Raw genomic sequence first — 27617 nt, 5'->3', positions numbered from 1 at the left:
GAAGAAAGTAGATCAATAGTTTTCACCAAAATTTGAAAGAAATAGATGATGTGCCTAAAATTGAAGTAAAAAGGGTAAATGTATCAATTTCCAGCACTTTTAACTTGTTGAAATTTGGCACAATATCGTAGACCGTAGATCATAAATGCTGAGTCATACCTTATTAATTCAACAGGTGCCCTTTTTATAAGCAATAGAATTTGGAGGCTTCTGATGCTAAAACCTTTTATTGTTATTTATCTTAAGTACATTAAATGCACTGAGATGAAGGGGTAGTTTGTTTCTTTGATTTACAAAGTCAAAGCAAAAGATCAAGCAATACAAAAGAGACCTGTGGGTGTTTTTATTATTTTTGCCAATCCATTTAGAGAAAAAATTAATATGGAATCCAACCAAGATAGGTGTGATCAACTCCTGACCAGTGGCTGAGAGTGATTGACAGGCAAAGCAAAGTCAGTTCTAATGTTAAATCAAGTTAGCTGTGGTGTGAAACCTAGGATTTCCCCCCTTATATGGTAAGTCAGAGAAATACATGTTACAGGCAGGATAAATCACACAGACCAAATTAAGGTTTTATAATGATTTTTTTAAACAAAATAAAAAATTGCAGACTTACAGTTGAGAGTGATTTTGTCTCACCCTGTTATCACTATTGCAAGGGATTGTCCCAGACCTTGGCAGTTTATTTCGGGGGAGAGAAGTAAATAGGTGCTTTGAACAATTTCAAGGCTGCTTTCCAATGAGAAGGATTCAGTTTGGTTTTTTAACTCTGTATTCTGCTGGGGGTCCTTAAGGGCAGTGAGCCTTTGCCAAATTTGGTAGTGATACTATGTCTACATTGTAGATATAACTGTAATTGTTTCTTAATGGACAACAGGACAGGTTGCAGGATGCATCATTTATTAAGGAAACTACAGACAGATGGCCCAAAAAGGCAAGGTGATGGTCAGAGTAAATGATTTCTCCTTATCCTCCTCTGCTCTAACAGGTGTGTGTGGGTGTTGTTGAAACCAGCTGTGAGTGGAGAACAATAGACTGCAGTTTGGGGTCAAAGACAGAGATCTGAGTTTGGGTTCTGTAGACTAAGAACATTTTTGAGCACTGACTTCCTCTCTGAACAGCTGATGTGGAAGCAATGGAGTTTGACAGTCTGTTGGGAGTGTCTAAGGTGTTCCTCCACCTTTGTTCAACCTGTATATTGTAAATAAACTCAGGTATTAAATACTATTCTGAGTATCTAGTGACCTACTGCTGAAGGAAACCAAACTTAGATATGTGCTGGGTGTGGGGAGAGTGTAACAGGACTAGTCCTGCTGATTCAGTCACCCCCTACAGTGGATGGAAGAGTACTGTTGCAATAACTCCATGTTCTTCCCTATCAGGCAAAGTTCCAAGAGAATTGCTACTGGGTAAGTCAGGTGCTAGTCAGAGACTAGCATGCAGAATGGAAGATCTTGTCATTTTTACTAACTCAAGTTCCTGATGCACAGCTAGTCACTGGACCTATCTGTTGCACAGTACTCAGTTACCCATTATTCTCTGCCTCTCCCTAGGTTTCTCTCACCTTTCCATGTATTGACATTCAACATGCATAGTGGCATAGAAATTTCCCACCCCTGTGTATACCACAAGCAAGCTGCAACAGCAGGAACTAGTAGGAAACCAGCTATTCCTCTACTGGGTTGGCATCATTGTCCTCCCAGGACTCCTGTGCCCTTCCAAAATGCATGATAGATACAACTCTACCCAGCATGGAGATGGAGAAAGTTGCATCTGCTGCTCCTCTGTCCATAATGCACCTATTAAAAGCACAGGCACCCTGCAAGTCCAAAAAGGTTGGCAGCCCCTTTCCGCTATGATGTTGACAGAACTGAATCTACAACTAATACTATTTAATGAAAATGGTGCTTCTTTTCTCATGATGGTAAGGAGATTGGGAACCAACCACCAGGCTTCCATTTGTTACACTCAAGATATCACTGCGACGGGGCAATGGATTGCATGCCACCTCATCCCACAATGTATGCACATTTACTAAGATGTGTTTCTTACACAGGGTTATTCTACATAAAACACAGTGTTGTGTGACATTTGCAAATAGCATAGGTATGATAACCACGTCGATTCTCCCATACCAGCTTGCCAGCATGTTGAGGTCATCAACTTAGGTCCTTCTCACATGCCTGCCACTAAGACTGGTTAGGCTGGTGAGTACAAGGGAAAGGGCCTTCTCAGTAATGGCCCTGCACCTCTGGAATCTATTTCCATCAAGCCCCTTCTTTGCAGATCTTCAGGAAATCTCTGAAGACTCACCTTCCCTTAAATCAGGCCCATTAGTTTCTATTTGTAAATTTAGTTTTGATTTTAATTGGCAACCTGTTTTTTATTGAAACATGTTTTGATGGACTTTTTGTTATATTTGTAACAGAAGTCAGGGTCCACCTGACCTGGACCAAATGTCCTAGACTTCCAGGCAACCCGCCTCCCTAGCCCTGTCCACAACCAGGATGAGCTAGATGTTCTAAGAATAAAGCACAAACACACATTAAGGACCAAATCAGGTTTATTAACACCACTAAGACTCAAATGTAAGGCCTTGGTCAGTAAAAGCTAAGCGTTAGGGAAAGGGAAGGGTTGGGGGAGGAGGTGAGGGAAAGGGATTGAGGGGGAAAAGGCTAGCAATAAAACCATCAATCATTCCACCACCCAGCCACAGTGGCGGCTGACCTTGTCCACAATACCCCAACACATTAAAATGTAAGAAAAGCCTAGCTAGCTTCGAGCAACCCCCTATGGCTGCCCAAACCTGATCATCCCCTGACACGTGTGTCATCCAGCAAAGAAAAATGGAGACTCTCCAGCACTAGACACTTTTTCCTTTTTCAGTCACCTGGCCCCATGATCCATACCAACCAACCAATGCCCTTCCCAGGCTTCTGGCGACCCCTCCCAACAGGAGCTAGACCCACATCTTCACAACATTCTTTCCCACAGCTGAAACAAGTTGATTTCTAAGCACCTCTGATAATCCCCAGGTGCTATGGTGGGAGTTGGAAGTGCTAGGCAAAGATGACCTTGGCAGGCGCTCCCAGCTCCTTTCCTCCCACCTGGGACAGCAAACGTGAAGCACAATGAAATACACATTCTGGTAGACACAAAAAGCACTATTAAATCAGAACAGAAGCCATTTCAGACCCCTTGTCCTTCACAATATCCACTTTGTGTGGTTTTTATTTTGTACATTGCCTTGAGATACTTCCACCTTTAAGATGGCCTAGAAGTAATTTTAGATAAGATTCTTTTCTCGGGAAAACAAGAGAATAGGAATATTTTAAATAAATAACTTACAGTGCAACCATACCATATGCATATTTACTTGGAAGTACTGTAAGTCCCACTGAGCTCAATGAGACATACTCCCAAATAAATGTATATAGGATTACAGTCTTAATCTATTTCTAGAGTAAATCAAAGCATTACGAGATCCATTAGTGGTGAGGCCCAATAGAGGCTGGTGGCTCTTATTTTGGTGGAGCTGTGAATCCATTCAGGGTTTCAGCCAGAACTCTAAGAGAGCTAACCAAGGTGGTGAATCCCATTCCCAAATAGGTTCAGCACTTTGAATTACTCCTTTAGAGTTTTGACTGGTTCTGACTGAAACCCAGAATAGATTCACAGCCCCACCCACCAAAATAAGAGCCACCAGCCTCCACTGGTGAGACCAGTTAGCAAATATTGTGGTGGATTAGGAAGGAAATGTTTGTCATGACATGCAGCCCTAGAGCACATGTTCCAGAGATTTTTTTTTTTAACCACATTTCATTTATGGGTCAACAGCTACTAAAATAAGCTACACAGCAGCTTAAATATTACCCATTCTTGCAACTTCATGTCAGGAAAAAAAATCACCTACTGTATTTACTTGCCATGGTGGACCTGTTTGTAGTACAGGATTTTTTTGCCAGAAAAAAAGGTAGCAAATTTGTAAACCTGTCCTCATGACAAAATATATGCATCCTTGCATATTACTGTCAATCTAAATATAATTTTTAAACAAGCTAGACCCTACATAGATTTTACAGGGGAAATCTCCACAAATAGATTAGGTTTCGGGCCATGTTCCATGCTTTTTACATGTCCACATTTTTTTCAACAATGTTTCTCTATTAGTATTTTGCAGTGGAAGAAAGATTAAATCCACCTATATTTTATTTTTCAGAAAAAGTATGCTGCAGTGATAAAGTACATCATATGGCGGGGGGAGGGGGTTGGGGCAAATAATCGGGAAAAGCAAATGTTTATAAACAGGTGCCATACATACAATTCCCCGAGGTGCGAGGTGAAGCCAGTTACTACTTTCCCAGTTCTTTAATCGAAACAGAGTAACACCAGCAGCCTGAATAAGGAACTGAACATCACCATCATCATACATTTATTTATTTCTTATCCGCCTCTCCCTGTGGATAATTGAAGAGCAAAGGCGGCCTCGTACCTGAGGCAAAGATGGAGAGAGGCATTTGCGTGATCACGGCCCGGGCTAAGGGATCTTTGCGGCAATCGGGCCAATGCGCGCCAGCTATCACGATGCAAAACGTTATTTTGAACATGTACCGATGGAAAGCTTGGTACCAGGCACCAAAACGGGTAGGCAGGGAGGTCAAATCGGAATAGTCTCTCATTGACGAAAAGGAATGCGATCTTTAAACTACACACACGCGTATATCACGTGCTTCCTCACGGAGCTCAGGTCACGGCAGTCTATCGTTCCTATCTGATCTTCCTAACAGCCCACCAGGGCATCCGGACTGCTCGGTCCAACCCGCCACAACAATAATCTCAAACTGGCGGTAATTAAAGCCACGTTACAGCCTGGGAACCCATGCAGAGCTAGGCGGGCGTCAGCTTTCAGAACCTTGCATAGTCCTGGGCGGCGGCACTGGCACTACGGCTTCACACGCGCCGTTTGGTTCCCCTCCAGGACCAAGCGGCAAGTGGGCGGGGCCAGAAGGAACAAGCAAGAGCAGCCTTCTCTGACGTCACGTGGAACCCCGCTCCCGCGACGATGGGCAGCAGCGGGGCGGAGCCACAAGGAGGAGGAAGAGGAGGAGGGGGACGCGCGCGCGCGCGCGACAAGCGAGGGCTCCCTTATGGCTGCGCATGCGCCGGCTCCGGGGTGGCTGTTGGTCCAGGCAGGTTGGGGCCGCTAACGGGTGAGTAGCGTGACGACCGGGCGGGGGGCGTTCGTCGTTCGTGAAGGAGAAGCATTCTTCCCCACCGCCACGAAAGGAGCCTGGCTAAGTGGCGGCGGAGGCGGCTCTGGGTTCCCCCCATGAGGGAGCTCTTTCTCCCCACACGCCACCCTGGCTAGCCCCCCACCGAATATGTGGCTCCCCCCTCTCCTCCTCCAAGTTAGCAGCTATTCTAGTACCCTCCGTCCCTTTCTGCCTCCCCTGTGCCACCCCGAACCTTTTGAAGAAGGAGCTGGTCTTAGTTCAGTTCTCTGCCCCGTTACCCACATTGGGGCAAGGAACGGGGGTGCACCGTGGCCTGCTGACTGCTCGACGGTGGTCCTACGGGACAGGCCAGAATGGCTGTGATTGCAAAGGCAAACTCCCCCCCCCCCCCCCAACGCCGCCGCCGCCACGCACGCGCGCACAGCACACACACTCACCAGCACACCCCGCCTTTGCTTTCCTTGTGACCACACACTTGACGTTGGGGAAGTCCCATCCTCGACTGGGGCACGAAGGGAACGAACGTGCTTGCTGTGAGGCAAAGGAAAGTCAGGCTTCCCGGATGTGGAGAATGGAGGGTGGTTGTGAGTCCTGCATCTTGTGGAGCAGGCCTTGGATCTTGGTAGTCGCCTTGCTCTTGGTCTGTACAGAAGAGCTTTAGAAGAGAACTTTCTGGGTGGTGTTTAAAAAAACTTACTTAGCATGTAGTTGGATAAGATCCCTATGCGTAACTGGATTTTTTTCCTCTCCATCAGGAACACCAGAGACGTTGGCCAAGGAATTTTGTGCTTAGTGGAGGTGGAACAGCTGCTTTTCATCTCCTGCCCTGGAAGAAACAGTTTCCTTCCCTACCTCTTGGCATCTGTGTTTTTGGGACGCAGCCACTCCCTCAAGAATGCAAAAATGCAGTTGATGCCTTTCTGGGGGCCCTGTATTCCGTTTGGGCCGGAGCAACCTGGCCTTGCTTAATTTCATGCTGTTCGTCTTTTTTCTTTCCTTTTTTAGGGTGAGCATATTTTCAGAGTTAGGCCCTGGATCTTGGCCTTAGAGACATCATTGACCAAAGGAAATGGAGGAAAAGGAGCGATGTGATAAATTCAATCTGACATTCTGATGTTAGGGCCATGTAAAATATTTTTCAAGGGGAGACCAAGAGAAAGACAGAAATATACTAAGGACACTTTCTTACAAGCTCAATGACGTGGGAGGGTGGGCGGGAGAAAAATGATTCAAATTGTTAAGTTACTTTTGCAGCCATCCAGTAAAGACAGCTATTAAAGCAGGTTTGCTAATTGTGTGAGCTGGAGTTGCCTATAAAACAAGGGCCATTTGCTTGCTTGCTTTGTGTGTGGCAAGAAACTTCACAAACTTTTATCATCTCCCATCTTCACATCTTACACTACGAAAGAAAAAATGAGTTGTGTGCCATGGAAAGGTGACAAAACCAAATCAGAATTGCCAGAAACGCCACAGCTGATGCCAGTGCGTATCTATCATGAAAAACAGCGCAGGGAGCTGTGTGCCCTCCACGCCCTCAATAATGTCTTCCAGGATGGTAACGCCTTTACACGAGACACGTTACAGGAGATTTTCCAGAGGTAGGAAGATCTTGATTTTGCCAGTGTTACATTATCGCAGGGTGGTGGAGTTGTGTGTTTGTTTGCATGTCTTTGGTTAGATTAGGGCCTCTGAAACTTCTAATGGGTTTGGTGAAGGAAAGAAGAAAGGTATCAAGATACCACTGATTGTTGAATAGGTTTCTTCCTCCAGTGATTTCCTGACATTTTACTAAGATGATCACCCAGTACAGTTTGCCTTTTATTTAGAGGTCCACCTGACTTTGTCCCGGCCTCTGACTAAAAAGGAAAATCTACTTATGGTTGCTTCACACATTTAAAAATTAGGTATTTGCACATAACAAGGGGAGTCAGGAATTGGGTGCAATTCCCTGCTCATGGGAACTGACACCAGCTCATGGTGTTAAATGCAACCCTTGCTGTTAGGGTGGTGGGTGTGGTGGCCCATTGTCCCTTGCCATGTCTCCCACAGCCCACTAGTTGACAATCACTCTCTACTACAAATCCTATCTTTTTTTCTTACCCTCCAACTGCACAGTGTCAAATGCATCTGCTCCCTTGATTTATATAACAGTGCACTGTTATGCACAGTATACCGCCTGGCATCCTCCAACAAAGCAATTGGTAGTGTAGTTCCATAAAAAATACCATGAGTGGTTGTAACTGGTTTCAAAATATGGAATATGGAGCTGAAAAATGAGAGTCATTCTCAGCCCCTTGCAGCTAATCAGAGATTAGCAAACAATTTTTTTCTCAACTTCTCACAGTTCTATACACAGAACGGCTGGAGTAAGTCCAAATGAACTTGGACTGGTGTGTGTGTGCTTTACTGTTACGTAAAAATCCACAGGATTGTGCTGTGCGTGTTTTTAAGGTGGCAATTTGGAGCTTTTATTGAAGATGAAAATAGCAAATATAGTCAATGCAATAGCTCCTGTGTTGTTTATGCAGTGATCTCTTAATCTTATGGGAGTTCTGTTATTTCTCAAGGCACAGAGGAATGTTAATTTAAGGCAGTACAATGAAGTAGATTCCCTTGGGTTTTCAATCTTTAGTTTATTGGAACTGAAAAGTGAAGTTTGTGTTAAGTGTTCAGTAACTTTTAGAAAAGTTCTTATCAATGTGTAGGGTTTTGTGGCTTATAACCTTACAAATATAACTGTAGAAGTATATTAGCCAGCCAGTCATTGGTCCCTGCCACAGCTAAGAGAAGTGGTCCTGTACTGTTTTGATTCTTCTAATAGTTCTCACCTACTTTCTTTGCTAACTAACCTTGAATCACAGACTTTTATTGCTACTGTGAGCTCCTGAAATGTGTCAACCCAGACCCCCATCCTCAATTCAAAAAGTGGAACTGTCTCTTGCTAACCTTCTTTAAAGAGAAGTCCAAGGTGCCCTTGGTTCCTCCAGAGCAATTATGGATGAACAAATGTCATCTGGCTGTGGGGAGGGAGAATGTTTCAATGGTAAATGTTCTGAGGATAGCTCAGTTCCAGATGCCAGTTCTAATTACAGATTAATGTTATTGGAACACCACATATAGCTGCTCTTGTGACGGAAGCCAGGATGACCTACCTAGTTTGTTCAGAAAATGTTTGCTGTATGCATGTCACAGAAGCATCATGCTCATGAGAAAGTTTCTTCTTAGGTCATACCACCAAGAAATTTAGGAGTTTATTAGTTTCCCGAAAGTATAGAAATAATTCTGGGCCCTAGTATCTAGTTAGTGTAGTTAGTGTTTATTGCTGCCTCTGGAAGCCTTTCAGTCTTTTGATGTAGGTTCTTTAAAGGTTATTGAAGTCTTCTGTATGATAGCAGTATCTTTGTAAGGGATATGAATCTGATAAAGGAAAAATGATAGGCTTACTTCTTAAAAAGCCTTAGGTGCTGGGAAGGACAGGGCATGAAAGATGTAATGTCCCTTGCTGTAAATACACAACAGAACTGACTTTGTTGTTGTTCACCCTCAGTCTTCTGTCCCCAATCTGGTCTACTTTGCCTCCTTTCAAATAATTAGGATGGGTACTGTCATCTTATATGTTTGTGCAATATGTTTCACATTCAGGTTGTCTCCCAACACTATGGTGACACCACACAAGAAGAGCATGCTGGGAAATGGGAACTATGATGTGAATGTCATCATGGCAGCTCTTCAGACCAAAGGTTATGAAGCGGTTTGGTGGGATAAGCGCAGGTAAAGAGAACCAGAGTGTCAAGAGAGGCTTTGCCCTCAGTGGAGATGGCTGCTTCCCGCGTGATTTTATAACTGAATGCCAGAGCCTGACCGTTTTTCTTCCTTCTTTCTCTGTTCAGGGATGTTAATGTAATTGCCCTCTCTAATGTGATGGGCTTCATTATGAATCTGCCCTCAAGTCTCTGCTGGGGTCCATTAAAACTTCCTCTTAAACGGCAACATTGGATCTGCGTCCGGGAAGTGGATGGTACTTACTACAACCTTGACTCCAAACTCAAGGTGCCTGAATGGATTGGAGGTGAAAGTGAGCTCAGGTACGTTGTCTTCCATCCTATCCTGTAAACTGAATACAACTCTCAGTCCACATTGTAAGCTAAAGCATCTAGGCAGTATAGCATAGTTTGATTTTAATCTCTGAGAGGAGAGAGTGAAGTGTTCCAACAAAGATGAAGAATGGAAACAATGTGAAGTACAAGAGAAAAACTAGTCTGGATTTTCTCTTGTACTTCAATAGTAGGCATTTGTCATTACTTTTAGAATGTTCTCCAACTTTAGCCAATAGTATTAGTATATCTTTGTGTTTGTTAAATCTGTCATTGTGTTTCTTGGACTCTGCAGCCTTGCCCAACCTGACCCCCCCCCCCAAACCATGTGTTGGACTGCAAGTCCCAGCATCCCACCAACACCATGGGAGCTGTAGTCCAACACATCTGGAGGACACCAGGATGGGGAAGGCCATTTTAGTGTGCTTCTAAATAACCTTGGTAGGTCCCTTGTTTCTGCTGTCTGCGTGTAGGTTCTGAAGTACACTTTGTAAAGCTTTTGCATTTTAACTGGTTGGTGTTTTAGATCAGATTTCCCCAACCACGGCCTCGCTGGAAGTAGTTTTGGCTACAATTCCCGTCATCCCTGACCATTAGCCATGCTTGATGTCATTTCTTAGATAAGCACATCCAAAGCCTTTTGGCCTTTCTTAATTTAAACTGGTATCTAATTATTATATATTTCTTGCTCTTCTTTTTATAGTGCACTCAGAGTCCTGTGGCACTTCATGGACACACATGTTCATGCCTGGTATAAGCTTTCATGGATGAAAGCTATAGTCTACAAAAGCTTATGCCAGAAAAAAATGTTAATCTTTAAGGAGACTCATGAGGAGTCATGAGGCTCCTTAATGGACTCATACAGCTCCCTTCTGGAATACAAGTATACAAGTAAATTTGACTTGTGCCCTCTTCTATTTTGTTTCCCTTTCATTTCCACAGGAAGTTTCTGAGACACCAGCTGCGAGGAAAGAACTGTGAACTTTTGTTGGTGGTGCCTGAAGAGGTGGAAGCACATCAGAGTTGGAGAGCTGATGCATGACCTGCACCTATCCTGTCCTAGCACTACAGTACTGCTCCCTATCCCCCAGCAACTTATGTCCTGTGATGTGCATAATGAGCACTTAACACCTCTTTCCTGGAACTCTGGAATTCTTTTTTTCCATTATGAGGGTGCAATAAGGCAGCCACAAGGTATTGTCAGGGCCAACATGAAGGGGAACAGAAGCTGGACACGTACTGGGGGAAGAGGAGAAGGTGGAAGGAAGAGAGCTTGTTCTGTGCTCTTTAATTATAATGCATAGTGTGATTTAGGAGTGGGGTGTTGGAAACCTCCCCTTTAATTTCCTGCTTTCCTTTCCTTCCCCACAGTCTTAAAAGGCTTCATAGTGGGTTGTGCACTACTGTTTCCAGGAGTCCCTAAAGCTCATTTGGCTGGATGGTGTCTCCCTTTCAGGCAAGGGCTGGGGCCAAGCATGTTCCCCCATATATCCCCCCAACATCACGCTATGTTGAAAAAAACTGCAAACCATGTGGGTCTCTCAGGAAACTCTAGATTCTCTTAGCAATGGTATGGTGCTTGTGGACTCCCCTTTTGTAAAAGTAATTGTGCCAAGAGTTAGGGGACATGTAGACAAAATGGGACCATCATTTTGGAACTCCCTACAGGAGTTTGAGGTTTTTGTTTCTCATACTCTTTTTATTATAAATGTGTCCTTCGTTGGTCTGAGAATGAAAGACCAAATAACTTGGGAAAGAGGTAACTAATTGATGCTTATTTAGAAGCCTCAAGTATTTTTTGTTCTCGTTTGGTGGGCCAGGTGTAGCCTGTTTTTTATTTTTGTCTGTCTGTGTCCTGTAATTCAGGGAAATACTCACTGAGCAGGGAATAAAACTACAGGCTGTTTGAGGATGGAATCATGAAATAAAAGGGAAGAGTAGCCAAGTTTCAACGAGGTAGGGGATGGGCAAGTGTTAAATTTGAAGGAGTTATGGGGAACAAGATCTAAGGGCTAGATTGCTGTGGCTTCCTGTAGTAACTGTCAATACTTGGGATAGGGTGTCTAAGCGGGTCTGGTGTAAGGGAAGACTGGTAACACAGATAGGCTAAGCTACATTCTTCCATTGTGATTGGCAGGTGAATCACTCTCTTGTCCTCCCCCACCCCCGCCAAATTAGTGAAAAGGGCTGAAGACTGGAAGGAAAATGAATTAGCGTTCCTTGTCAGCTCACCCAGGTGTTGTACATCATTCTTGTCACACCTAGCAGATGAAATGGAGAGTTTAGGATGGTCTTTTGCACTTCCATTGAGCCCAGGTTATTCTGTTGTTGCATTTTTCATTATTATTGCTTCTACCAGCTTCATTTACAGTAGTATTGAAACAGCAGAAATAGGACCCACTTTTTCAGTGTTTCATACTATTGGGCAATTTACATGACTAGTTAGAAAGGAGGGCTGAAACTGACCCTTCTCACTTGCAAGGACATCTTTGCCCATTCTGAATATGAGCAAGATACCTTCTAAGCCAGCATTCCAACTACCTGAACTCTCCCTTTACAGTCAAATGCAGTATGAGCGGCATCAAGATAGATCGTGTTTATTGACCTCTGGACAACCTGTAGGCATTATACTGGAAATCCGAGTTCTCTTCTCTGCATGTACTACAGTCCAAGCCCAATATGTCTATTTTTACAAAGCCCTCCCCTTTCTTCTGGACTACACATTCCAATGACCAAAACCAGCTGGCAAAGTTTGTACACACACATACACACTTTTCACAAGCAGAGCATCAGGCTTGCAGTTCTGCTTCTGACTTGAAGCCATTTTTTCAAGCGTTTTTTAAAAAAAAATCAGAAAAGACTGCTTATTCTCTATGCTGACTAAAATAACACTTTGGAGAGACCCTGTTTGCATGGAAGCCAATGGACCAGTGCACAATATGCAAATATATTTTAAAAACATATGGCTGTTTCTCTCCTCTCTGTGTATTTATGCCATTGTTCTGTCCCTAGGGAAAGTGTTGTGATTCAGCAGCTCAGGAAAAGGGAACATGTGATCACACATGCATACCTCAGGACCAGAGTTATGGCAACAGAGGAAAAGAACCAGCCCAGTCCCATTGCTTGGGAATGGAGAAGCCCATAATTGTTTTCTTGCTTGTTTGGTTTTGTTATAGCCTTGTCTTGGGTTTGTTTACAAAGATGTATTTTGTTTAACCAAAATATTAAAAATGAGAAAACCTTATGTGTCTTGTCACTTCTGTGTTGAGTTCTGTAATAATGTATTTAAAGGGGGGAAATAAATGTATTGCTAAGTTGTAGCTTTAGAGAAAGTCTTCTATATGAGGGGTGTTCCTACATTGCTTCTCCCACACTCCAGTACTGAATACACGTGCAAAGCTGCGGCTTAACAGTATACTGGTAGTCTCTTAGTATCCAACTTAATGCAGGTAAGATGTAAATTAAACAGGAAACAAGAGAGCACTCCACGTTTGCACTGAAACTATTTAATACAAAAGTGCTGTAACTGACTTTGATACCAATAGATTCAGCATAGAGTTGGCGAAAATGACTTTTCCTGCTTTCCTTACGTTTCAAACAATAACATTGTATGGTATATAACTTCAGGTAGGAGCTTACTACACGGACGTTTCTTCCATTTGCTGTAACTGCTGGCACATTTACTCCATGTCTTGCTGTTACTGCTTTGAAATAGGTCTTGGATACAGCAGGAAAGTATCAGGACTATGTGCACAGACAATATTACTGCCTAAAGTTTGGCCAGAATCTGACATATCCTGAGGTGGTTTTCTGGAGGTAAGTATACCAAAACAAACTTCTAAAATATTTGCAGTTGCTTATAACATTGGCTGAGAAGGTAAATGGAAAAGTCATAATTGCCTAAAGATGACAGAAGAGAGCCTATTTCAGGAGATCCTGATTCGAGTTCTGCCTCCATGGTGAATAGGCAAATGTTCCAAAGTTTAAAGAAAAAAATGCCCCAGCCTAACCAAACAGTTCAAAGGATTTCAAGATTTCCTGCCATAATATGGCTCCAGTGTAGCTTCATCACATCTTTCCAGGAAGAGAGGGCAAAGCACCTGGCATTCCTCCAGACAACCCTGTATTGGGTCCTAATAAAATCTGTAAGAAATGAGAAAGTGTCACAATGACTGACCAGCATTCAAGCATCTTTACAACTTAACTGAGGAAGAACTTTCACATGTCATACAGTGCCTTTGCATCACTCTTACCCATAAAGAATGCAAAACCAGCATTTCCTACTATTCTGCAATATTCTTTGTTGGCTTTAATTGCAACAATAAAATTATAAATTCAAGCAAGAAAGGCTGCTCAGATTTAGATGAATGAATAACCAAAGCAACAGCATTATTAATACCTCGTATTTATTATATTTCTATACTGACCCTTAACTGAAACATTCTGGGCACTTCACAAAAACTAAACCCTCAAGGTATAGTGTCAAACAATATAAAACATAAAAGCTTAAAGTACACTATAAAAGGATGACCAGAATAAAACCTAGCAATGCAGAGATTTAAAGTATTGATTTAAAATAGAGCTAAAAAAACCCTGAATGCTAAAATGCTGGGGAAATAAAAAGGCCTTCACCTGGTGCCGAAAGGAGTACAATGTAGACACCAGACGAACCTCTCTAGGGAGCTCATTCCATAGCAGAAAAGTCCCTCTTCCTAGTAACCACCCACATATGTTATTATTCAACATAGCCTGTATTCTTGCTGCATCTCAGCAGGTGAGACACAGCAATGCAGAACTTAAGGGAGACTTGGCCATGCTAGGTCCCCCTCCCCGTCCCCTCAGGTGATTAAGAAAGTTCTGCCAAGGATGACACATTGCTATGTAGCTTCAATTTAGTGAAGGAAGGAAACCAATCAGGGTCACAGCCAAATTCCACTCAAGCCAACGAGAAGAGGTGGGCAATGCGATTCTTTGTAAATGGAACGGGGAACATGATGGTATACTTGTTGCTGACCAGAAAGACCCCTGCTAGCCATCACTCAGGTACTTTGCTGCAAGGACCTAGCCCTCAGCCAATGAAGGCATTTAAAATGCATCACAAGCCAAGCCAGCCAGCCAGCATGATGTGTACTCTCAAGTTAAATATAATTATGGTCAGTATAAAAACTAGAGGGTAACAGTGAAAAGGGAATGGGGAATTGCAGATATCCTATCTTGTATCAGCAATTGTGGTGACTGGATAGCACTGTGTGAATGTGCATATAAATAGAGAATGTGAGTTGTGTCTACATAAGAAAAAAGTTAATGAGGGCAACAAATAAATTGGGGTGTGCTTTGCAGGTGAATATGCATGTAGAAAAGGGACTGAGCAGCTGTGTGCGTAGAATGGAGGATACAGATGAAGAATCGCATCAAACAACACACAATTGTTACACTGGATGCTTCAACAGCTACTTAGGCAAATCTTCAAGGATCAAAAGTATTGTTCTGTGGATAGGGGGAGGAGATGCACATAAAAGGAACTCATTCTAAAAAGAAGGATTTAGGATACCTGAATTAAAAGGCTACCAAAGACAATAATTTCATTCTCACCTGCCGTTGCTGCATCTGCTGCTGCTGCTCCATCTGGAGTTTCTCCGTTTCAAAAACAACAGGAAGAACTAGAATCATGAAGGAAGTGGTTCCAATCCACAAAGCTGCCCTGGAGAATCTTTAGTGGGGGGGAAAGCCAGAAACAAATGTTTTCTATCTTTGCTATAATGGAAAGGACTTGCCCTAAATACCTCAGATCCAACATGGATTAAACTATTATTCCACTTAAATTTGTTCGTACGGCAACACCAGTGTACCTGAACCCTACTATGTTTCCCTTTTCACTATCCTATTTTTGCTTCCAACTACAAATTTTCCAAAATACATATCCATCTGAGATATGTCCAGGTCTTCTCACTTTGAACTACAAATATTCCATTAAAACACACCATAATGAATCAGTAAACCAAAGAACAAAATGCATAAAGGTTGCCCAACTTTTGGTCTTATACCATAATTAGGCTGCCTGTGATCTTTTAGGAAATGCAAAAATAAGTCCCCTATTTTTTAAAAAAATAAAAGATATTCCTAGATCTTATGTTTGCGATATCTTGGGAATTTGAGGATGGTGTATCACAAAAGTTCAGAGTCCAAACATACGCTTTCCAATCCTCACATAATTTGGAATTACATTTTTATTTTATTCTCTCATTTGTCATATCCCAAGAAAATCCATGTGATAAAATGCCAGTTCAATTGATCCAACAGACTGCAATAGATTCTATTGAATAGAACATAAGGGAGATGAGGGTTTAGCATAACCCATAATCTGATGAGTTGCTCTAGCATAAAAATATACTGGGAATGTTAATTCATCATAAAAAAGATATTACAGGGCATCAGTTAATTCTAGATCTGAGAATTACTTTATTGTTACTTTATTGAGGGCGCAATCCTATGCCTGTTTAGTGAGAGAAAAGTCCTCCAACTCCCATCATTCCCCATCCTGCCAGTTGGAGGAGTCGTCCCCCCCCCTCTAATCATGCATAGGATTGCGCCTTGAGTAAGAGAAGTTATTGAGGTTTCAAGCAAATTCTAAATTTGTAAACTTTTATTAGCAGTGAGAATTATGGTTGCTTACAAATGGTATTACTTTTCAGAATGGTAAACAAAAATATTATTCGAAAGAATAACATTATACACTAGATTAAGACAAAACAGGGCAAAATGGAGGTTAATTTTTACTTAACATGGAGGTACTTTTGTGCAATATTCAGCAACATACCACACAACCTGAATAATTTGGAAATATATTTAATAAGATAATTTTTTGATGTAATGAAAATTATATTTAGCTTATTTTTATTTTTCATGCCGATATGGAATATTTTATGTATGTATATTTATATTTCTATAAATGTATATTTTGTGGTAGGTTTTTCCCCCCAGTGAAGTGTTTAAGGAGTGAAGGGCCAAAGCCATTTAATCAAAAAGCCTTTTTTGGTTAGAACACTACCACTCCATGGCAAGTTTCTATAATTCTCAGCATGCTCAGAATAGTCCTCTAAAATTTAATTCTCCCTATTTAACAATAAATAAATACAGCAAGCTCCCTTTTCCCAGCCTCTCAATTATCTATGCCAATGGTTCCCCATAGCCATATCTTTTTCATTTATTTAAACTGATTGTGCACATGCTTTCAAGTTCATATAAATTATATTTTACATTCATCTCAAAGCTTTTCCGTTGTTAAACCTGAAGTGTACTTGAGTTCTCAACCACTTGATAATCACCCAAACAGCCTAAAGGAGAGTCATTTCATAACTCACACTGAAAACATTCACATACTGCATGCTGCATAGAGCGTAAGAGCTCACCATGACTCTCCATTAAACATAGAAGTGCAAAATAGCTGTAGCCTCTGAAACAGTTTTGAATCCCTTTGGTAGCCCTTGGCCTGAAAAAACCATCTACCTCAGGCTCAATGATTTGCAACACTGAAATAGTACCAGGTGACCATAGTTGCTCAAAAAATGCATAGCACACTTCTTGCGTGGCACACCATGCAGTCACATCTACACACCTCCTGTGGGACCCTCATCTTTCATTACCAATCCTCACCTGTACATTTTCTGGGCTACAGAAAGGGACACGTCAAAAGTAGCTCCTGCTGCAGATCGGAAGCTCTCTGGGAACATCTCTGTCAAACCCCAAAGCCTCTCTGTCAATGTCTCATCCAGCTGCAATAGGGGCAAGAAAAACGAAGGGTGGGAGCCTGCCAGAGAATCCTTCTGTACCCCTCCCACTGGAATGACGACTAGGGTGGCCGTGTCTTCTCTCTTGCAGAGGACAATCCCCTAAAAGCATCTTCTAGTTAAAGAGCTGTCCAATGCAAGTCTGGTTCAATGATAAAGAACCATACTGATGCCCATCAAGTTTTTATTATTATTATTATTATTATTATTATTATTTATATAGCACCATCAATGTACATGGTGCTGTACAGAGTAAAACAGTAAATAGCAGTACCTGGACAGCAAACTGAACAGGCAGCACACAAGACCCTTGTCATAGCCTTATGCACTATGGTGAGATGGACTGTATTTCTATTTAAATTATGATTAATTCTAAATTTGCATCTATGCACACAGATCAGCATATGTGAATATTATGCAAACTGGTGTCTCCTTTTGTCCTCCATTTTTAGTGATACGTTCCCTCTTTTGGGGTGATTCAGAAGTGGCCACCTTAATCATGATGGACAATGCCCGCCACCAGCACTGACCCTTCCGTCAAATCCCACACATCCCCCACCTCCTGCAAGCCTTCTCCCTCAAAAGAAGAGGAGGCACAACACACACGCGCTCACTCGAGCCATCTTCATGGGCCTAAGGCACCTTTCCTCAACCTGGAGCCTTCCAGGTGTTGGACTACAACGCCCAGCATGCCCTAGCCGGCCATGATGGCTGGGGCATGCTGGGAGTTGTAGCCCAGCTCATCTCGAGGGCACCAGGTGGGGGAAGGCCGGCCTAAGGCCAGGCCGCCCCGCCCCGCCCCCAGAGGGGTCACCTCGCACATGGCCCGGCGCTTTGCCCCACAGCAAAGGCCCATTTACCTCGTCGTCGTCCTCCTCTATCTCCCCTTCCAGTTCGTCGGCCTTGCCCGTGGCACCCTTGGGCAACAGCAGGTCTTCGGGAGACAGGGGCGTCGCGACGGCCATGACTACAGCGGGACAAGCAGCAGCGAGGACCGAGACAAGAGGCCGGCAGCAAATAGGACGTTACCGGAAGCAAAGGGGGAGAGCGAGAGAGGCGGAGAGCGCGGCGGCAGCTGTGCTCCGCAGTGGCACAGCGTCACCTGGTGGCAGGGAGGCAGAACAGAAGGCAACGCCAAAGTCTAGAATAGGGTTTTATCCGCCAGTTGATGAAGAGACTCACTCAGTGGAGGCTGCTTGCTCCGAATTTACTGGGGCTATGACCATTCTGGGTTTCAGTCAAAACCAGCCAGGACTCTAAAGGCGCCATCCAAGGTGCTGAACCTAATTTGGGGCTAGGGTTCAGCACCTTGGATAACTCCGTTAGAGTTCTGACTGAAATCTAGAATGGATTCACAGCCCATCAAAATCAGAGCCACCAGCCTCCACTGGACTCACTCCCAGCAGGATTAAAGGAAGGGCAACCGCACTGACCTGCCTGAGACCAGGACTGCAACTACTGAAGTGAACATTGCTGATTTAAAAGCAGGAATTGCAACAAAATGTTGCAGTGCATCCTCGCCTCCTAGCAATAGTGCTCATTTCAGGTGCCTACCAGCCAGCCCTCCCTTCCACAATAAAGTTGTAAGGAGCTCACATAAAGCATTCCACTCCCCTTCCTTTCCATTTTTATTTTCCAGTTCACATTCAACATCGGACGGATACTGAGCATGCTCAATACTTATACAGCTGGTTGTTTTTTGTTTAAATTTTGCTCTTAGAAGTTACTGTTGCATCAACTGCATCCTGCAAGGAGCTCAGGGGTGGTTCCCTGGTTTTATCATTAAAACCCAGAAACTGCTCAAGGCAGGCCGAATGGCCAACTGAGGATTTGAACTTTGGCCTCTCTATCCTAACCCAGCTTGCCACATCTGGTGCTCTCCAGATGTTTTGGACTACATAAATTCCCAGTGGAAGCCTGTGGCTCTGATGCCAGTGTGGTAGTGAATCCACTCCAGATTTATTTATTTCATTTCTTCATTGCCCATAGCTGAAGCTCAGTCAGAACCAGTCAGCTAAGCAGCTTGGATAGCTCCTTTAGAGCTATCTGACTAAAACCTGGGTTAATATTTTTCTGTGGACTTAGCTTTTCCTGAACCTGACTTATGTTTTAAACCCCCCCCACACACACACACACATACAGTAGCATAATTAGAATGTAATAAAACAAATACACAAACCAACACTAAGGTAACAGAAACACTGTAATAAATTTATTTTTACAGTATAAAAATAGACTTATAGAGCAATTCAACTCAACATTCTACATTACAGCAGTAGAAGTGGAATTTGTATTTGCACAAAAACAATAAATACTTGAAAGGGAAAAGAATGAACTGAAGAAGTTTTTGCCAAGACAAAAAGCTGAAAGTACAGCACACATAGCAATGGGGAAGCAATGGAATTTTAGGGATAGGAATAAAAATGGAGCTGTTCGAGTCTGTCCATGTCCCTGAGGCGAGGCAGCACTGAGCCGGGCTCGGACAGGAGAGAGGGAAGCCAAAGCAGTACAGAGCTCTCCTACTTTGTTGCCGCAGCCCTGGATTTGTGTCAGTCAGCGTTAGAGGAAGCATAGCCAATATCCAGGATGACTAAACTGGTTGTAGTGCACAACTTTAGGAAGAGATGCTGAGGCCTTCCAGAGCAATATCATCTCAGACATCTATGGTTTCTTCCACTACTGCTGTGTCTTTTTCAGCTCATTGTCAGAACGTCCATGACCATATTCCTCCACAAAAAAAAAGTATCCTAGATCTCAAGGATACATGAGAACCCCCTATTGAAAAATGGATCTGAAATAGACACTGAGAGAGACACAATGGCCTGGTTCAGGTTCTCTTTGCTCCCCCCCCAGTGATCCTGTTACAGATCACTCTTTCCTTACTGCTAGCAGTGGTGCGACAAGAGTGATCTATACGAGGACCTCTGAGGGAGGAGTGGTTGGGATAGGACACTGTTGGAGGGCTGCACTAAAGGCCCCTGAGCCACAGGTTTTGCACCCCTTCTTTAAAACATTTTTTAAAACTGGCTTCCAATCCTGGCTTGCTGGAAGCCATTACATCGATGTAATTAGAAGCTATGAAGTTTGGCTTCCTGGCTTGCTTTACAAAAAGGGAGGAATGAAGTGGCTGCAAAGGGAGTGTGAGTGCATGCCGCTTGATCAAATCCTGGCTTGATAAGCCAGGGTTTGATCATCTGAACATAGCCAATAAGAGCATGGAAGTATATGCTGCAGACAGTTCCCCCCTCTTCCATTCTCCCTCTCTCTCCCTCCCCCCCCCCCAGATTTTTGCTGCTTTCTTCTTGGCCGGGTGGGGAGAGATGCATATGAACTACAACTACTCTACTAGCTACTGGAAAGAGTAAATGTGTGTTGCAGAAATACATTAAGAATGCTTGGATAGAAGCTCCACAGGGAAGGAAAAAAATAGATAGCTGCTTCATGACCTCATAGAGAGAGTATTAGTATTTCACACCTGGGATTTGGCTACATGTCCTATAGGGACCAGGATAAAAAAAAAGTCTTCCAAGGCATATGCGGCTTCATCACTTCTGGGTAGGGCTGCTTTTAACCAAATTCTCTTGCTCTTCCCTCTCCCATCTCTTAAAGGCTCTCATTTCCTATTTACTTCCTCCTTCGGCTGTAATTTTTCAGTTCTTCCAGTTCTTTCTCCATGAGGTGGGACTCTGCAGTCGTCTCAGACAGCTGAAAACAGAAGGCAGAAATGGGCAATGAAAGAACAAACCCATTTTCCAATGGCATATTCGTGCTGGTAGCATATAAAGAAATATTTTGTTTCCCTTTCTTGCTAAAGCAACAAACTGTCAAACTTTACATCCTGAGGGTGCTCTTTCTACGTTAATTCTGGTGCACGTTCTCAGTTACTGTGGAGCGCTGGCCAGGCCTGTTGGGCCTGTCACCCCACACACTAAAAATGTCCCCTAAAATCCAACACAATGCTGCCTCAGCTGCTGTCCTCAAAAGCCTTTTCTCTACCTGAGATTCATAGATGACAAATTATTACAATGACCATTCACAAAGTAGTGCTGATGATCACACAGACATCCTGGCACTCGTCAGCTAATAAACGCCTGTTGAAGGATACCACTACTACTACTACTACTAATAATAATAGAGTGAATCACCCCATCCTCACCATATCCAACAAAAGATCCACTTTCAACCGTAGCAGGTTGTTTTCTTCCTCCAGCTGCTGGTTCCGTTTGTGCAGGCGCTGCATCTCCCTGCGGTCCCCGCTGCCCCCTAATGAATCTAGAAGAGGGAAAGAGGCTGGCATGAGAATCACCCTACATACAGTACACTGGATGGGTCAACACTACCATGGCCCTCCAATGACACTGTGCTGCAGCTGGCCCAGCCAGAAGTAGTGCAGCACCGCAGGCATTCTGGTGTAGGTTAAGGGACGTTGTGAGATGTCTTCCCCTGGGAAGGAGGAACACCAGTCATGGTGGGCTATGAACAAGGCTTGGTAGAACAAGGGCTGGTTCAGACTCTCGAGCCAGGGAACAGTCCCCAGGCACAGCCAGACTACAGCACAAGCCCAGGCACCAACGGCCAGGGGTTGTGAGGACATACCAAGCGAGGGACGGGGGGAAGAACCCCATGGTTTCCCTGAATACATTCCCATTTGAAAGAGTCCAGGACTCAAACAACTCAGAAGTCATTGTTGAGAGCCTTAAAACTGAGATCCCAAGTCGGTGAGCACATTCTGGCAGTTGCAGGGAGCTCTTTTCCCCCTCCCTGCCAGAAAGAACACTCAGCTCCAACTGGCGGTTGTCCTGGGACCAGAGAGCAGAAGGGAAGCACACACTGGCTTCTGCCATCAGCCAGGGGAGCGAGGGCCACTGAGAGGCCACATCCCCTGGCCTCCTGCTTTCCCAGGGGATGTGGCCAATGAACCAGATCCATCTATTGCCTACAGAAGGAGCAGACGCAGGGAGAGTCCCCATTCCTGCCTGAAAGAATACTCAGCTCTTACTGTCTGCCACCTTGGGATTGCGGAAGCCAGGGGAAAGACCGCTTTGGACCCATCTATTGGCTGAAGGAAAACAAAAACACCAGGAAGAGAAGATCACCGTGGCCCAAAGTGCTCGCAAAAATCCCCGCTTACAGCTCACCACCTTGTGCCGGCCTTGAGCTCCTCTTCCCTTTCCCTCTCCTTTCCTTTCCCATATATGTCTTATCTTGTCTGTCTTTTTAGTTTGTAAGCCTGAGGACAGGCCCGGTCTCACTTTATGACTAATGTGAGCCACTTTGGGAGACAACAACTGTTTGAAAAGCAGACTAAAATTCAGCAAATGAATGGATTAAAAAGTAAAACCAATGAGAATTAGGAGCCAGGATGGTGGGCATAGGGGATCAGAGTACTTGGGGATCCTGCTAGACTAGAGCTGAGGCAATGGATGGGGTTGGTAGGAACCCACCAAGGACAGTTCTAGCATTGTGGCCAATGGGGTTAGTGCTCTCTCACCCACCTGTTATCCACTGGCCATTCTCAAACTTCAGACTCTGTCCGGTAAGGGTCATAACAGGAGTGCCATAGTCTAGGCCAAGCTCAATCTCACGGGTACATCTGTCCAGCTGCAGGAAGAAAGGCAATTAAACATTTTTCAAAGTACTTCATTTTCATTCTCCCCAACTCCGTTTGATGCTTCATTTTTTTTAGCATTAGACACATGTGTACAGAATATGCTAAACCAATTAATCCAGACCATAAATTCTATCTATCCCATTTGAGTTGTTGATTTCATTAACCCACCAACCTCTCACACTTCTGAGATAATCAAAAGGCATTTTTCTTGAGTTCTTGCAACTTGCTATTTGTTTAGCTCTCTTAGTGCACTTTAGGGCTTAATATCAGAATACCAAATCTAAAGTAACTGCAGAGTTATACACATATAGGCAGGGCATCCCAGTCTACGTCTCATGAGCTCTGTCTCTCTGAGCAGCCATTTTGTGATTGGCTCCAACCCAAACCACCATTTTGTGCGTGGCTGGGGGAAGGGGGTACAGATCCCACAAACCTGAAGTCAGCCCACACCTGTTCTTGTTTTCAGAACTTACCGAGTGCAGGTTAGAAAGCGAAGCCGATTTTCTGGGTGGGGTTTTCTTTGGACTGAATGTGTTTCCAAAAAGTGGCATGGCTTCTCACCGTAAAATCTTGCTAGCCTTGCTCCGATCTCCTGATAAGGAAGAAACAAAAGAAAGGTCATCACAGCCCAGTCACCCTATAATAAGCACAACAGAAGGAACTAAACAATGCATGGCCCATAAACCAAGGCTGCTTGGCCTCAAAATCACGTGAATGACAACTGTGAGTTTTAGAAGCAAGTTTCTAGCCCTCCTGGATTTGAACAACAGGAAAAAAAACTCTTCATCATCAAAAACATTTCCACTATTGGCTTTATTTTGTCTTGTGCTTCTTCTTCACTAAGCACAATTAGTGTGGAGTTGCCATGCCTCACTCACTCGTATTTTCAGGGGAACTACATGACATCAACCATTTATAATCCCTGCCTGTTCTCCTGGTGATTCTTCCATCTTTTTTCCTACCACAGAAAAACTGACTTCTAAAAAACAGAACAGTAGCGTGATCTCCACAGGCATGGATGGTCCTTAGAACTACTCTCCTATCAAGGGGTGTGTGGTTTACCTAGTTTCCTTGGGTTGAGGGCTACTGAAAGATTGGAAAGAATGACAGAAAAATAGACAATAGACGCTATCTTTAAATCCAAAAGGAGGTGAATCCTTCACTATCTTTCACATACTGGAAAGCACCAAGACAGGGAAATACTCAATCTATTTCTCTGTGGTTTAGGAAGGATTAATTTTGGTAAGATCTGAGAACACTTGATCTAAGGTAGTTTAATAAAAATACCACATGCCCCCTATTTTTCTTCTTATTGCATTCAAGTATGACATTATTATTATTATTTATTTATTTATATAGCACCATCAATGTACATGGTGCTGTACAGATTATACACAGTAAATAGCAAGACCCTGCCGCATAGGCTTACAATCTAATAAAGTTGTAGTAAACAATAAGGAGGGAAAGAGAATGCAAACAGGCACAGGGAAGTGTAAACAGGCACCGGGTGGGGTGAAGCTAACAGTACAGAGTCAGAAAAAACTCAATATTTAAAAGCTATAGGGAAAAGAAAAGTTTTTAGCTGAGTTTTAAAAGCTGTGATTGAGTTGGTAGTTCTCAAGTGTTCTGGAAGAGCGTTCCAGGCGTAAGGGGCAGCAGAAGAAAAAGGACGAAGCCGAGTAAGGGAAGTGGAGGTCCTTGGGCAGGCGAGAAGCATGGCATCAGAGGAGCGGAGAGCACGAGCGGGGGAATAGTGTGAGATGAGAGAGGAGAGATTGCTGAGTGCCATAACATCTTCAACAACTGGAGGAGGGCTAATGTTGTCCCGATCTACAAAAGGGCAAAAAGGAGGAACCTGGGAACTACAGACCAGTCAGTCTGACATCCATCCCTGGGAAAATGTTGGAGCAGATCATAAAGAAGTCAATCTGTAAGCACCTTGAAAACAATGCAGTGATTACTAGAAGCAAGCATGGATTTGTCAAGAACAAATCCTGCCAGACTAATTTGATCTCCATTTTGATTGGGTAACCTCCCTTGTGGACAGTGGGAATGCTGTGGAAATAATATATCTTGACTTCAGCAAAGCTTTGACAAAGTACCCTATGGTGTTCTGATTAGCAAACTAGCTAAAGGTGGGCTAGATGGAACAGCTATTAGGTGGATCCACAGTTGGCTACAGAATTGGACTCAAAGAGTGCTTATCAATGGTACCTTCTCAAACTGGAGGGTGGTAATGAGTGGGGTACCACAGGGCTCAGTCCTGGGACCAGTGCTCAACATTTTTATTAATGACTTGGATGAGGAGGTGCAGGGAATACTTATCAAATTTGAAGATGACACAAAATTGGGTAGGATAGCTAATACCCTGGAAGAAAGAAACAAATTTCAAAGGGATCTTGATAGGCTGGAGCGCTGGGCTGAAAACAACAGAATGAAATTTAATAGAGATAAATGTCAAGTTCTACACCTAGGAAAAAGAAATCAAATGCAGTTACAAGATGGGGGATACTTGGCTCAGCAATACTACAAGCGAGAAGGATTTTGGAAATTTTGTAGATCACAAGCTGAATATAAGACAACAGTGTGAAGTGGCTGCAAAAAATGGTAAATGCTATTTTGGGCTACATTAATAGAAGTACAGCTTCCAAATCGCACAAGGTATTGGTTCCCCTCTATTCAGCACTGGTTAAGCCTCATCTTGAGTATTGCGTCCAGTTCTGGGCACCACACTTCAAGAAGGATGCAGACAAGCTGGAGCGTGTTCAGAAGAGGGCAGCCAGGATGATCAGGGGTCTGGAAACAAAGCCCTATGAAGACAGACTGAGACAAGTGGGCATGTTTAGCCTGGAGAAGATAAGATTGAGGGGAGACATGATAGCACTCTTCAAATACTTGAAAGGTTGTCACACAGAGGAGGGCCAGGATCTCTTCTCAATCATCCCAGAGTGCAGGACACAGAATAATGGGCTAATGTTACAGGAAGTTAGATTTTGGCTGGACATCAGGAAAAACTTCATGACTGTTAGAGCAGTACGACAATGGAACCAATTACCTAGGGAGGTCGTGAGCTCTCCCACACTAGAGGCATTCAAAACGCAGCTGGATAGCCGTCTGTCAGGTATGCTTTAAAGTGGATTCCTGCATTGAGCAGGGCATTGGACTTGATGGTTTTATAGTCCCCTTCCAACTCTATTCTACGATTCTATGATCTCAGCTCACAACAATGAAATTTACTGAATTTACCTCCTGCTTAAGATTTAACTGCACAGTACTGATGGGTTTGATCAGTCATGAGATCATACATTAAATTCTTGTAAAAGGAGACTTTACTACACTGTTTGTGCACATCCCTAGTTTAGCCAGAATTAGTGATTTTAGCTCAGGTAGGCAAGGCCTGACTTGCACAAACAGCATACACAGCAGCTTCTTTTATAAGCTGCGGGGAAATGAGTCACTCCATACATAGCATCGAAGCCAGATACGTATATTCTCCATACACCCTGTAAAACACACATACATACACCACTTTCAAAAGTTAATAGATGCAGTTCATCATCACTGCATCTCCACGTTAGCAAAAGCTGCACCCAACGAATTTCCGCCTGACATGCAGCATGCTAAAAAGACGGTCCTCGCGGCATGGCGCGTGCCAAACCTAACTACGTCCCAACAGTCACAACCCCAAACTGTCACCTCTAAATCAACCAAAACCCCAGCCCCAGTTATTGTGGCAACCTAGCATTCTGAATCCGTGGTTAACATTTTGAACCCACAGTGCATAGAGCAGGACGAAAGAACCGTCTTTGTTGCCTTCCCCAAACCTCCAAGTGACTAGTCCGCAGTATCTCGTATCCCAACTGGAGAGTCTAACCCACACAACGTGGGCATAACGCACCTCAGCAACCCCGTTATTTCGGAGACAAATCTGCGCAAGCGCACACTTACCCGACGCTTTGGCACTTTACCGTCTAGGTAGCCGAGGCACGCGTGGGTAAGCTAGTGCAACAGACAGTACCATCTAGAGTAGGGGGGTAGAGGATTCTACCACACGACAGAGGAGGGCATAATTGGTACGCAAGCATTTTCGATCGAAGAGGTGGCAGAAACAAATCTCTAAAGCGCCGAACGTTAATAGGTTAGCCTGTATCTGGATAACGGTTAGGAAGTTATAATCCCATGCCAGGAAATACACCCCTTGTCTTCTTTGAGTAATGGTAGTGTCCCAAACCGCCGGGAAGGGAGGAGCGAAGGACATGGCCCTACTTCGAAGACAGGGCCGTACCATTATTATGAAATTGGGGGAAAGAGAAACGAGTTTGGGGCAGCTTTTTTTGTTATGTTATGTTATTCCCCTCTGAGTGGTCTTGAGAATAAATTACATCCGGCGTGTAGATTCGACAACAATAGCGAGCAGCTAGCGCTACCCTTTAGACTCGTGTAAACGTACAAGGAATAAGTGGTTTGCTCCGGGTTGGTTGCCGAGGTAACAAAAGGACGCCCAGTGAGAGGCCGGAAGCTGACTAGAGAGTTGGTCTATTCCGGGCGAGGGCGGGAGAGGCGGCGGCGGGACTCAGGAGTTGATATCAGCGGGGCAAGTTGACCGCTTCTGCTTCTAAGTCCTGCAGGGGAGGCCACGAACGGAGGCCGTTCGCATCTGGATAGGGAAGGAGGTGTCCCTCTTCCCGCCCCTCTAAATCACCCCAGAAACTGAGAGCAACCTCTTCAACCAGTTGGCTGGGGATGATGAGAGTTGGAATCAACCCATTTGGAGAGAGTTGCCCTATTGGGATGGCCTGCCCTGATAAGAGAGGTTGCTCACAATTTCTTGGGGGATTTGCTCTTCCCGGAACGAGAATGGGATGATGGGAGTTGGAATCCAACCCACCTG

General features: G+C 43.9%; 3 protein-coding genes across 3 annotated transcripts; 1 reads left to right on the top strand and 2 right to left on the bottom strand.

Annotated features, from left to right (window-relative positions):
- Positions 1-5129: 5129 nt before the first annotated feature.
- On the top strand, positions 5130-12572 carry JOSD1 (Josephin domain containing 1). The gene is made up of 5 exons (XM_063133529.1): positions 5130-5210; positions 5990-6832; positions 8877-9005; positions 9125-9319; positions 10271-12572. Exons 2-5 carry the CDS (start codon positions 6648-6650, stop codon positions 10368-10370), a joined length of 609 nt encoding a protein of 202 aa, XP_062989599.1. The 5' UTR covers positions 5130-5210; positions 5990-6647; the 3' UTR covers positions 10371-12572.
- A 246-nt stretch (positions 12573-12818) lies between these two features.
- Positions 12819-18134, bottom strand: TOMM22 (translocase of outer mitochondrial membrane 22). Its single transcript, XM_063133530.1, has 4 exons — positions 17976-18134; positions 16982-17100; positions 14921-15038; positions 12819-13471 (listed from the first exon to the last, which is right to left on the bottom strand). Exons 1-4 carry the CDS (start codon positions 18078-18080, stop codon positions 13397-13399), a joined length of 417 nt encoding a protein of 138 aa, XP_062989600.1. The 5' UTR covers positions 18081-18134; the 3' UTR covers positions 12819-13396.
- A 2176-nt stretch (positions 18135-20310) lies between these two features.
- CBY1 (chibby 1, beta catenin antagonist) lies at positions 20311-26645 on the bottom strand. Its single transcript, XM_063133544.1, has 5 exons — positions 26625-26645; positions 23200-23318; positions 22611-22716; positions 21272-21387; positions 20311-20820 (listed from the first exon to the last, which is right to left on the bottom strand). Exons 2-5 carry the CDS (start codon positions 23275-23277, stop codon positions 20740-20742), a joined length of 381 nt encoding a protein of 126 aa, XP_062989614.1. The 5' UTR covers positions 23278-23318; positions 26625-26645; the 3' UTR covers positions 20311-20739.
- Positions 26646-27617: the final 972 nt, after the last annotated feature.

The sequence above is a fragment of the Elgaria multicarinata genome, chromosome 9, assembly GCF_023053635.1.
Source record: "Elgaria multicarinata webbii isolate HBS135686 ecotype San Diego chromosome 9, rElgMul1.1.pri, whole genome shotgun sequence".
NCBI lineage: Eukaryota > Metazoa > Chordata > Lepidosauria > Squamata > Anguidae > Elgaria > Elgaria multicarinata.
This window is presented reverse-complemented; position numbering and strand designations above follow the sequence as displayed.